Here is a 12,358-nt window from a genome sequence, read left to right as displayed (position 1 = left end):
TAATCACTCTGTGAAACCGTTAATTTCAATTTAAAATTTTGAACCGACGGTTACAATTTGATTCCAGTTCTAACTGAACCGGTGGGGAGCCTTTGATTAGGTGAACTTATTACAATGCGTCAAAGTTAGCCTAAACGGTGAAGTTAATACAATAGATGAAAGTTAGTGTGTGAGCATATCAGATTCAAAGTGATCGGACATTCTTTCTCTAGTTCGACCCTTTTCCGTGCATAGCGGGAGCTTCATGCACTGAGTTGCTTTTTATATATGTACGTAAGTATGATTTATCCATTACAAGATTAGAAAAAGGAAAAAGTTAGAACAGTTTAATTATGAAAGTTAGCGTGTTATAGTTAAACAAATTATATATTCTCTTAATTTTAGTTTTTAGATTAAAATTTAGGTATCTTCTCCTTATGAAGTTTGAATGCTTCTCTGAAAATGACTTTTAGCAGAAGATTTATGAGTCATGACCTAGTTTATGTTAGGACCAGCAGGTAAAAAGATTGGAATGCTACTTTCTATTCTGTTACTACCTACTCGTATTGTGCTATTACTTGGTCATTATATCATTTTTAACTTCAAAAATGGAGAAAACAGGAGAAAAATATGAGAACGAAAACCCACCAATAAGGAGATCTCCGCATGTAATAGATATTTATTAAATGCGTTTTCCTTTTCTTGGTGGGAAAATTCACAGTTATTTAATCCAATAGACCCACTTTGCTGCTTCATCATTTTCCTTTGATGTATATGTGCTTCATATATTTCTTTATTATCTGAAAAAAAAAGATATTTAATTATGATATTGACTTTCTGTTTAATGTCATTGTTGGTTTAGAAGAGCAGAAAATTAAGGAAGAGAAGGAAAATTCTGCAGAAAAAGAAAAAAAACTGCAGATTTTGTAAGTGCGAAAAAACAAATATTCACATCTTATTTTCCATTACAGCATAATGTAAATATTTATACTAAACTTATTCTAAAATTTGTTCACCAACCTTCCATAAGTCAAGGAAGTTTGTTCACCAAACTTCTATAAGTCAAGGAAATTTGTTCACCAAACCTACCTAAAAGCAAGGTAGTTCACCTACTTCTTGACTTCAACAAAGTACAACAAAATCTAAATACCTCCAAAAACTGTCAACAACACTTGCATCAATTTTAGCTTCAATGGAGCTGTAGCTGTAACTTTAACACTCCTCCTTGATGCAAGAGTTGAAACAAACACCAAGTCTATTCCTAAGAAATTCAAATCTTGGTTTTTGCAATGCCTTGGTGAAAATATCTGTTGTTTGGTCTTCAGAACTGCAATGAACAACCTGAATTTCATTTTCCTTTTCAGCTTCACGTATTGCATGGTACTTGATTTTTTTATGCTTCGTTTTTCTATGGAAGATTGGATTCTTAACCATAGTAACAGCTGATTTGTTGTCACAAAGTATTTTAGTTGGATTCTCTTGATGAAAATTCATAATCATCTTCAACTCCTCCTCCATGATAGCTCTCCACTCAGGCAATTTTAAGGTTTCATCCACCTGAGTTGGTTCAAGTGAGACAACATTACATCTGCTGTAAATTTCCTCTAGGGATCTAGTTCCTCTAATTGCATAATCATCTTCATTTGATTCTTCTTCATTATCAACTGGAAGTTCTTGCTCTTGCTCTTGCTGGAAATGATCTTGTTCAAGAACTGATTTAGAATTTTCTGGTTCCATTTTACTCCAATCCCATTCATCTTTCTCATCGAATTTGACACTCCTGCTGACATACACATGTTTAGTAACAGGATTCAAAATTCTGTAGGCTTTGGATTCATTGTTGTTTTCAACTACAGATGGCAAATCAGCAACTAACTTCTTGGATTGTAGCAATTTTAATGAATTGAGATTGGTGTGACTAAGTCTCTTATGCCACAAATCAATTCTTCTTTATGACTCAAACAAGATTCTTCTTCGAAGTTTCTTAAATGTAGAGGAAAGCTTCTCCGTTTCATTTTGACAGCAAATAACTTTGAGCCAGAAGGATCACTTATTTCACAAGTTTTATCTTTAAATAGCAAACTGTAATTCTTATCCAGCAATTGACCAACCGAAAACAAGCTTTGATTTAGTTCCAGTACGTAAAGAACATCAGAAACACGTTTTGTACCTGAAGGAGTTTGTACAATCACATCTCCTTTGCCTTTGACATCAACAAGCCTCCCATCTCCAAGTCTGACTTTTGAAGAATAATTTGTATCCAAGCTATCGAAATTCACCAAGCTTGGTGTCATGTGGTTAGTGCAGCCACTATCAACAAGCCATGCTTCTTTAGCTTCAATTGAGACATCACATTTTTTGATTTCATTTGCAGCAAATAGTTGTTCTTCGTACTTTTCAGAATTTTTGGTGACTTGTGCATGATGGGCTTGTGTTTGTTGATTCTGGTTTGTAGAACAAACTTTCTTGGTGTGACCAAATTGCTTACAAACCTTACATTGACCTCCAGGTCTGAACCAGCAGTAGTTCTCAGTGTGATTTGTTTTTTTGCAATGTGGACAAGGTGGAAATCTGTCTTTCCTCCAATTTTTTCTGAAATTGTTCTTCATTTTTGGTTGTTGAGTCACTGCAAGAGCCTTCTCTCCAAAGGTTTCTTCTTCCCTATAGGCTTTTCTTTGTTCTACAGCTTGTAGAGCATTTGAAAGCACATTCAATGATATTTGTGACATGTTCCAATTATCTTCAAGAGAAGAAATCTTGGCTTCAAATTTTTCAGGGAGAGTTACCATAACTTTCTCCACAATTCTCTTCTCTTCTAACTCTTATCCCAACAATCGAATTTGGTTTACAATTTTCATAACTCTATCAACATAATCTTTCACCTTTTCATTATCCTTCATTTTCAACATTTCAAATTAAATACCTGCATCTGTCTAGTTTTTTCAGATCCATGATACTCAATTTTTAACTTCTCCTAAGCTTCATGTGCTGTCTCACATGTCATAATCTTGGTGAAGATAGGATCTGCAACAGCTGCATGGATATAGGACAGAGCTTTTGGAGCCTTAGCAACCTCTTCTTCATGTTGTCTAATCTGCTGAAGGGTTGGATTTTGATTAAGAGGTGCAGGTACTCTGTTTTCCTCCACATACTGCCATAATCCAAGCCCCTTGAAATAAGCTCTCATCTTCACAGCCCAAACATGGTAGTTTTCCCCATTAAAATGAGGTGGTGAAAGAGACATGTTGCTGGAAGCCATTTGAGGAAAAGCAAATAAACATAAAAACTTCACAAATTCTGGTTTATTTGGTGGCTTTCTCTATGATTTTCACTCAAACACACACAGGCCTTTGAGATCAAGGTTGCTCTGATACCACTTGTTGGTTTAGAAGAGCAGAAAATTAAGAAAGAGAAGGAAAATTCTGCAGAAAAAGAAAAAAAAACTGCAGATTTTGTAAGTGTGAAGAAATAAATATTCACATCTTATTTTCCATTACAGCATAATGTAAATATTTATACTAAACTTATTCTAATGTTTGTTCACCAACCTTCCATAAGTCAAGGAAGTTTGTTCACCAAACTTCTATAAGTCAAGGAAGTTTGTTCACCAAACCTACCTAAAAGCAAGGTAGTTCAACTACTTCTTGACTTCAACAAAGTACAACAAAATCTAAATGACTTTAACAAAATACCTCCAAAAACTGTCAACAACACTTGCATCAATTTTAGTTTCAATGGAGCTGTAGCTGTAACTTTAACAGTCATGCCCAACCTTCAAGTTGTACCTTTTTAAACATGGATAATGCAAGATGGGTAATTAGTCAATGTAATGGTTCCCTGTTTTTTTCCATTTAAGACCTTTCACATGGTTTGATTTCTGATACAACAGATATAGCTTGGGGGAAAAGCAAATTGCTACCGTATTACTGGAAATTTAGTTGCTTTTGCTAAATGGGTTTTCTGTTGTAAAATAATCAAACTGAAAACAAAGAGTGTTTGAGGTTTTACTCAGAGATGAATCCAAGAATTCTGACATTCTTGCTTGTTGCTTCCCTCCAAATTTTGAGCATAGAAGCACAGACTAACAGTCAAGATTGTAAGTTCACTACAGTTTGTATTCTCTACTTTCTTGGTTTGGTTATTTCACAAGAATTATGTTCTTTTTTACCTTCTTTCTTTTTATATATTTTTATCAAAAGTAGCATATATGGGTTCAATGCCAACTCAAGGGCCTTTCTTAACTATCTATAATTTTATTACCAATAAAAAAGATTCTATTTTTTTGTTTTCTGGGTCTAAATTCATATCAGAGATAATTATAAGCTGGAGAAAAAGAATTTGCCAAGTTAATATATATAGTTTTATATCTGAAATTCACACATATCTGAGTTACACAACCAAACCCAACTTTATAAAGCATGTAAATGAGATACAAATCTCACAAGTTATGCAATTATGCGCAGAAAATTCTTCTGTAAACTGTGTAAAAACCAGATTTTCGGTTTCTATAGATTCTAGATACATGTCAAACAAATGGGGAATTTATATGCTAATGACTTGTGTCACTGTTGATGCAGCAACTGCGCTGAATGCTTTAAAGGATTCAATGAGAAACACACCACCTAATTGGGTGGGTGCAGATCCTTGTGGAGATAGATGGGATGGCATAGGGTGCACTGGTCAACGCGTGACTTCCATGTAAATAGTTCACCTTCTTTGATTATCACCACTGACAAATTGTTGTCCTTATTTTAAGATTTGCCTGACTATTTTTAATTGCAGAAAATTGCCAAGCATGCGATTGACAGGACAGCTGTCTGGAGATATCTCATCCTTCTCAGAACTACAGATTCTGTAAGTCTCATAATTATTCTTCATCAATTGTTATTCTATTTAGATTGTGGGAAACAGGCCTATCTTTCTTAAGTATATTTATTTGGATTTTGTTATCTATTTTGAATGAAGAAATGAATTTTTTATTGTTATAGTTTATTTCTGATCTTCAGCATTTTATTTATCAGGGATCTATCAAACAACAAGGAACTAGGAGGACCTCTTCCGTCTTCTATTGGGAATTTGAAGAAGCTAAGAAACTTGTAAGAACATAGCATTATAGTATTAATTGGGGTCATATATATCTATTGGTCACAGCGCTTTAATTGACTCTAACAATTTACTTTTTATTCTAGAATCCTGCTTGGTTGTAGTTTTTCTGGTCCTATCCCTGTTTCAATAGGATCACTGCAGCAACTGGTCTCTCTGTAAGGATCTCAACTTGCAAAACTTATGCTAGTTGGATGAATCTTGAAGAAGATGCTTTTGTTTCCTCTGCATACGCATTTGAAATTCTCAGAATTCATCCAATATTTGGCCTTTTGCCTCTTCTATTTTTCCTTTTTAACTTGTTTTGTAGTGCTGTTCCTGCCTGAACCAAAATTTCTGAAAAATCTTTATTGCTATTAACTGCAGATATCTAAATTCTAATAGCTTCAGTGGATCAATCCCACCTTCAATTGGCACTCTATCTAAGCTTTATTTGCTGGATCTAGCTGAAAATAAGCTTGATGGAACCATCCCAGTCTCCACAGGGACGACACCTGGTCTTGATATGCTAGTTAATACAAAACACTTGTATGTCAAAACTTTTTTGATTGGACTTTCTTTTGTTTTCATTAAGTCATTTTATGAAGACTAATATGTGTAGAACTTACTAACAGTCATTTTGAAGCGAACAAGCTCTCTGGCCCAATCCCATCTCAACTTTTCAGCTCAGACATGACTCTCATACGTTTGTAAGTCTCTTTCCAATGTATTATGATACTAATAGGGGAAGATGATAAGTTGCCAAAGAAATACAAATTATTTCTTGGTTCTATTTCTTCTTTTTGTTTGGGCAGGCTTTTGAACAGCAACAACCTCTCTGGTAGTATTCCTTCTTCTGTTGGCCTTGTAAAGACTTTGGAGGTTGTGTGAGTATCTGTATCGAAAACTTGAGTGTTTTAAATGTTGGCATTTCTGTCAATCAAGTTTGTCCTGAATGTATTATGTTGCCTACAGACGCTTTGATAGGAATTCATTGACAGGTCCTGTCCCTGAGAACCTCAACAATCTTACCAGTGTTAGTTTTTTGTAAGTAAACAGAAGAGAAATGTTTGCATTAAAGCTTTCATAATGATTTTATTGAACTCATTGATATGATTGCGTTTGGATTTTTACTCTTTTAAGAGTGCCTTGTTGTTCATTTTCAGATATTTATCCAACAATCAATTGACAGGACCTTTTCCCAACCTTACTGGGATGAATTTGCTCACTTACTTGTAAGGTTTTATGTGTCTATTAATATAATTTGTTATATTAGTAGGGAAAAAAAAAGCTTTATTCTTTTTTTGGACATGCAGGGACATCAGCAATAATAGTTTTGATGCATCAGAATTTCCTTCTTGGATTTCAACTTACCAATCTTTGACAACATTGTATGTCTCTCTTCCTCCCACCACACTCCTTGCTTATATTTATGAATCATCACATAGAGGATAAGATTAATGAAGAATTAAACAGCTTGGTTTTGTATTCTGTTGTGTGCTTAACACAAACCTTTTTACATCTTCCAAAGCCTGTATATGATGGAGGAAGAATCGAAATACGAATGAGAAACCAAGAGCTTGTCTAGTGTAAACAAATTCCATAAAATTACAACATTAAGGATAATACATTCTTGCAAAAAAGGATTTATGAGAATTATCAACTCAGAATGACAAGGTATGTAGGAAAAGGATCGATGTTTGTAGAATCAAGACTTGGTACTAGCAGTACGATAAAAAATTATAAAACATTCAGAATTGTAGAATAAAAGTCCATGTGGAATCAGTTCATGAACAGAAAGGTAGAAATGGTTTTGTCAGGCTGTGCATGAATCAAGTTGAAAAGGGTTTTACTGTTTTGGTCTTCCCATAATTTATAATTTTTATATGGCAGAACGATGGAGGGCGTACAACTTCAGGGACAGGTTCCAACTAACTTCTTCAGCCTTCCCAGTTTACAGACTGTGTAAGTATCAGCCAACATTCACTTTCATGAAATGCCAAGGAGTCTCTATCAAAAAGCAATTAGTTAATTTTTCAGGGATTTGATAGAAACAAGCAGCTATATATAATTTATCGGATTACAATGCACTTGCTTATAGTTTGTTTTGACTTCTGGTTATAGGGTATTAAGTAACAACCTGCTTAATGGCTCTTTAGATATCGGAACAACCTATGGTAATGGATTACAACTTGTTGATTTGCGAAAAAATTTCATTTCTGCCTATACAAAAAGACCAGGACAAGATGAAGTTGCTGTCATGTAAGTCATGTTCTTCCAAACTTTTGACTCTTACACTACTAATGAACTTAAAATCAAGATAAACTTCCTCGAGATGTTCATTGCTTCTTATGATTGTTTTATCTTTTAAAATTTGCAGCCTTGTGAGCAACCCAGTTTGTGATGAAACAGGAGTAACAGAAACTTACTGCACTATTCCCCGACCTGGTTCTTCATATTCAACACCAACAAATAATTGTGTGCCTGCTTCTTGCACTGAAAATAAAACTTCAAGTCCTAACTGTAAATGCTCATATCCGTACACAGGACTTCTAGTTTTCAGGGCTCCATCATTCTCAGACTTGGGAAACTTCAACACTTACAAATCTCTTCAGCAAAAAATGATGGATTCTTTTAGGTCCAATCAACTTCCTGTGGATTCAGTTTCTCTAAGTAATCCAAGAAAGGATTCATCTCAGAATCTTGATTTAAATCTGAAAATCTTTCCATCAGGCCATGATCGTTTTAATCGAACAATTATTTCTGGTATTGGATTTGTGCTAAGCAGTCAGACTTTCGAGCCACCTCAAATGTTTGGATCTTACTATTATATTGCAGATGATTACAAGTATTTTCCTGGTATTTTCCACTTCATGCATGATTAAAAAAAGAATTGCTGCATCATTTTTTCTGTTCTTATAACACCTCTAATTGTCATTTAGGGGAAGATATAGGATCAAGCAAATCAAACACTGGCATTATCATTGGAGCTGTAGTTGGTTGTTCTGTTATTCTGCTATTATTAATCTTAGCAGGCCTTTATGCTTATCGTCGAAAGAAGAAAGCAAAAAGAGCAACCCAACAGAACAATCCTTTTGGTACAAGATTTTGAACAATTTTTCAATTATAGTATTCTCAAGTTCAAATGGAATCTCTCGGATTTACTTTGTTACTTCACATTGTGAAATTGTAGCACATTGGGATTCAAATAAGAACAGTGGTGCTGATATTCCTAAGATAAAAGCAGCCAAATGGTTTTCTTTTGAAGAGCTCAAGAGATATACCAATAATTTTTCAGAAGCCAATGATATTGGATCCGGGGGTTATGGAAAGGTTAACTTTTGATTACTAAATAAATTACTGAACCATGTAATCAAATTAGTAATACGAGGTTTCATTATAAGAGAATCAATAATTTCTTCTGTTGTTTACAGGTTTACAGAGGAAACCTTCCCTCTGGACAACTAATCGCCATCAAACGAGCTCAACAAGGATCATTGCAGGGTGGGGTAGAGTTCAAAAATGAGATTGAACTTCTATCTAGAGTTCATCATAAAAATTTAGTAAGCCTTCTGGGATTTTGCTTTGAGCGAGGTGAACAAATGCTTGTGTATGAGTTTGTTACAAATGGTAGTCTCAGTGGTAGTCTATCAGGTTTGTTAACCCTGCAAATACTTCAATTGGATGAACAATCACATGAGAAATTAAATTTATAACATTTGTTGCTCATTGGAACTTATTGTGAGACTAAACCTTTTTCGTTAAAAGGATGCTAATCCCTTCTTTCTTTTTCCCTACCATCCAAGCAGGGAAGACAGGAATCAGGTTGGATTGGGTCAGGAGACTTAAAATAGCCCTTGGTGCAGCAAGGGGTCTGGCCTATATGCATGAACTTGCTGACCCTCCTATTATACATAGGGATATAAAGTCCACCAACATTCTACTGGATGAACGGTTAATTGCAAAAGTTTCTGATTTTGGTCTCTCCAAGCCTGTTGGTGACACTGAAAAGGGTCATGTTACTACTCAAGTTAAAGGAACAATGGTCAGTATATCCATAACCTTCCTCTACGAAAAATACTCTAATTGTATCTTGTGATAATAATGAGAATTTAAAAGAGTACATGGTGTAAATGTAGTTCATCTGATGTTGAAAAAATGCAAGCTGAAAAGACAGAAAATGGAGTGAGAAGAAAAATGATGCCGACAATTATTTAGCTAGTAGCTACCATCTTCCTAGGAGTGAATTTGTAAATGTTGGAGCTGAAAATACTTATTTAACATTTTTTAGGGCTATATGGATCCAGAATATTACATGACACAGCAGCTAACAGAGAAGAGTGACGTTTATAGTTTTGGAGTTGTTATGTTGGAGCTTCTAACTGGAAGAAGACCAATAGAACGTGGACATTACATAGTGAGGGAGGTAAGGTTGGCACTTGATAGAACAAAAGATTTATATAACCTCCATGAACTTCTTGACCCAGGCATTGGTCTAGAAACAACATTAAACGGTCTAGATAAGTTTGTGGATCTTGCAATGAGATGTGTACAAGAATCAGGTGCAGACAGACCTAAAATGGGTGAGGTAGTGAAAGAAATAGAGAATATCTTGCAGCTAGCTGGTTTAAACCCCAATGCTGAATCAGCATCTACTTCAGCAAGTTACGAGGAAGCAGGCAAGGGAAGTCATCCTTACAGCAAAGATGCATTCGATTGTAGTGGGGGCTTTCCACCTTCAAAGATAGAGCCACAATGAACATTATTATTACATTTCAATTTTGATATTCCCTACAGTTTGGAGTGTTTAAATCTGTTCTGAGTTTTCTTTTATTGTTCAAAGCATGTAATTCAAATTGAGTTCTTTGCTTGTGAATATTTAGCAGAAGTGATGCTTTTGATATTGATAGACAGAAAAAAAATGTAAGACAGACAGATTTTGTTGTTTGTGTGCTTCCTGTTTAGATTTGCAACAGATTTTATTTTTCACTACTCTTTTCTTTTCCCCTTCTATTTCCCTGATAGAGCATACAAAATATTCTACATCTATTTTTACCTGCTCATCAGGACTTTGGTTTCTCCAACAGGGCAGAGAAATACCATTCATTTTTTTGAATTCCTCTGTCAAGCTTCATGCCTGCATTCCATCTCAGCTTCTTGAATCCAACACGATCTATCATCGGAATGTAAGTCTGGTTCAACTGTGATCCAAAGCAGAAGAAATGATCAAGCCAGAAAAGTCCTCCAGGCCTCAAAACTCTATAAATGTCGTAAAGATTGAATTCAAGCGTTGTGTCTGGTATCCAATTACTTAAAACATGCATAGAATGAACAATATCAAGGGTGTTTTCGAAGAATGGAAGCTTTTGTGGAACACTGAGGTGGATTGGAATCAATCCTCTTGATGCAATAAAGCTATTGAATGGACCATCAAGATTCATTGTGCTTGTAATGATAGTAATATTTCTCTCTTTCATTCTTGCTGCAAATGTTCCTGTGCCACCTCCTTTGTCAAGTCCAATACGAATACTTCCCTGAGGTTTTACTTTAAGTACTTGATCAATTCCATAATCAAGTCCTCCTTTATCAAACATCCTTCTTTTCTTTTCCCTTCCTTGTAAATCGAAACAATCTTTGCAGTCATAGTAACCTAGTGCATTTTTTCTATCAATCAAGCATTTGTAATTTTTTCAGGTATATGGATCCCATATAATGCTGTTATCTGGTGGAGTTGACCAAAGACTTTCTGGTAATGGGTTTGGCTCCACGTAGTTAGCCGGAGACTTAACGCGACATCTCCGGCGAGGAAGAGGCTCACATCCTCTTAACATCAACCGGTTAGCAAAAACATCATCTACAGGACATTCTCCACCAATCTCATAACTCATGCACTTAGTCAACTCTTCTTGATATCTCAGGCAGCCTGCACCCACTGGCGGATAGACCTCATCGGAGCCAGTCCTGGGAGAGTAACCAAGTGGGAGTTTATGAGGGGCTATTGCTAACATAACCTCGTCAAAAAAACCATCAATAATGAATTTATCATTATTATCATCCGAGTCCTTGACAGGTTGCTTACTTAGTTCCATAAGAAGCGCCTGTACAAGCAAGTTGGTGGAGTTAAGCTTGTGGTGCAACTCATCAAGCAATAAATAACTTGTAGCAAGTTGTTGTTTAGTGGAGTTGAGCTCTTGGGGAAGATGATTGGAATCCCAGATAGGGAAAGGGATGTGATTAGTGTAGGAAGGTAGTTTCAGGCTCAAAGAAGGGCCAGCAAAGATATAGATAGTTAAAAGATTGGTTAATATTACAAGAACAAGCATCTTGAGCTTGTACTTGGCGTGGAGTTGTTGATTATGTGAATGCCTTTTCTGGTAATCATCAGCCCCACTTCCCATTTTTCACTTTCTTTCTCTTCCACTTTAGAAGTAGTATAGTATTTGAAAGAAGATAGAAAGCAGAAGAAAGGGAGGGAATAAGAGGAGAAAGAAAGATTGCATGATCTTGTAGAAGCTTTGGTGAGTGTGAATAGTCGGCCAGTTTGGACTTTCAGGAATTTAGCAATTAGTATATATTGAAGATGACAATTTCAATTCTTATTACCACTCACTCCGAATCTTGGCTCCCTTCTCATTAATGATAAAGGGATTCATGTTTACCAATAAGCCTTGAGATTTGCTTCAAGCTATTATTTTAACAAGTGATATATACAAGTATGCAATAATTAAAATTATTTCTTTTTATCCGAATAATAATAATAATAAAATAGTTAGTTTGATGTTGCTATTTCTAATAACAAAAATTAGAAACCCGGTAACTCAGTGGCAATGAGCACTTACCGGGTTGATCGATATGACTTAAGTCATGGGTCCGTCTTATGCAGAGCAAACCCTTTCATGCCAAACCTCTTTGCTGTCAAGGGCAAGCGAGAATCAGTCGGAGTCATTGGTGTTAAAGTTACAGCTACAGCTCCATTGAAACTAAAATTGATGCAAGTGTTGTTGACAGTTTTTGGATGTATTTTTTTAAAATCATTTAGATTTGTTGTACTTTGTTGAAGTCAAAAAGTAGGTAAAGTACCTTGCTTTTAGGTAAGTTTAGTAAATAAATTTTTTTGACTTATGGAAGGTTGGTAAATAAACTTTAGAATAGCTCTAGTATAAATGTTTATATTATGCTGTAATGGAAATAATGAGATGTGAATATTTGTTTCTCCACACTTACAAAATCTGTAGATTTTTCCTTCTCTGCAGAATTTTCCTTCTCTTTCTTATTTTTCTGCTCTTCTAAACCAACA

At 35.2% G+C, this 12,358-nt stretch overlaps 1 protein-coding gene and 1 pseudogene across 6 annotated transcripts; one reads left to right on the top strand and one right to left on the bottom strand.

The window, feature by feature from the left end:
* The first annotated feature begins 166 nt into the window (after positions 1-166).
* On the top strand, positions 167-10,050 carry LOC149494492 (leucine-rich repeat receptor protein kinase HPCA1-like). 6 transcript variants are annotated; one of them, XM_089725196.1, is made up of 21 exons: positions 192-269; positions 842-905; positions 3,869-4,075; positions 4,557-4,677; positions 4,762-4,833; positions 5,001-5,075; positions 5,169-5,240; positions 5,449-5,610; positions 5,697-5,771; positions 5,877-5,948; positions 6,037-6,108; positions 6,228-6,296; positions 6,378-6,452; positions 6,955-7,026; positions 7,186-7,323; positions 7,442-7,920; positions 8,004-8,159; positions 8,255-8,394; positions 8,496-8,715; positions 8,871-9,106; positions 9,353-10,050. In XM_089725196.1, exons 3-21 carry the CDS (start codon positions 3,994-3,996, stop codon positions 9,818-9,820), a joined length of 2,856 nt encoding a protein of 951 aa, XP_089581322.1. In that variant the 5' UTR covers positions 192-269; positions 842-905; positions 3,869-3,993; the 3' UTR covers positions 9,821-10,050. The 6 variants fall into 6 exon arrangements, with proteins under 6 accessions (XP_089581323.1, XP_089581322.1, XP_089581325.1 ...); XM_089725197.1 differs by lacking the exon at positions 842-905 and having other exon boundaries at positions 167-269; XM_089725199.1 differs by lacking the exons at positions 842-905; positions 3,869-4,075 and having other exon boundaries at positions 251-269.
* Positions 10,051-10,124: 74 nt separating this feature from the next.
* Positions 10,125-11,459, bottom strand: LOC149494491 (putative methyltransferase At1g29790; annotated as a pseudogene).
* Positions 11,460-12,358: the final 899 nt, after the last annotated feature.

The sequence above is a fragment of the Jatropha curcas genome, chromosome 8 (assembly GCF_041381405.1).
Source record: "Jatropha curcas cultivar XTBG-Jc1 chromosome 8, XTBG_Jcur_1.0, whole genome shotgun sequence".
NCBI classification, from domain to species: domain Eukaryota; kingdom Viridiplantae; phylum Streptophyta; class Magnoliopsida; order Malpighiales; family Euphorbiaceae; genus Jatropha; species Jatropha curcas.
This window is presented reverse-complemented; position numbering and strand designations above follow the sequence as displayed.

Bases quoted from the DNA above. Each gene is read 5' to 3' on its own strand.
- LOC149494492 (XM_089725197.1), top strand. From the start codon at position 3,994: ATGAATCCAAGAATTCTGACATTCTTGCTTGTTGCTTCCCTCCAAATT. The intron at 4,678-4,761 runs GTAAATAGTTCA...TTTTAATTGCAG, and splicing joins GGTCAACGCGTGACTTCCAT to AAAATTGCCAAGCATGCGAT. The intron at 6,453-6,954 runs GTATGTCTCTCT...TTTATATGGCAG, and splicing joins TACCAATCTTTGACAACATT to AACGATGGAGGGCGTACAAC.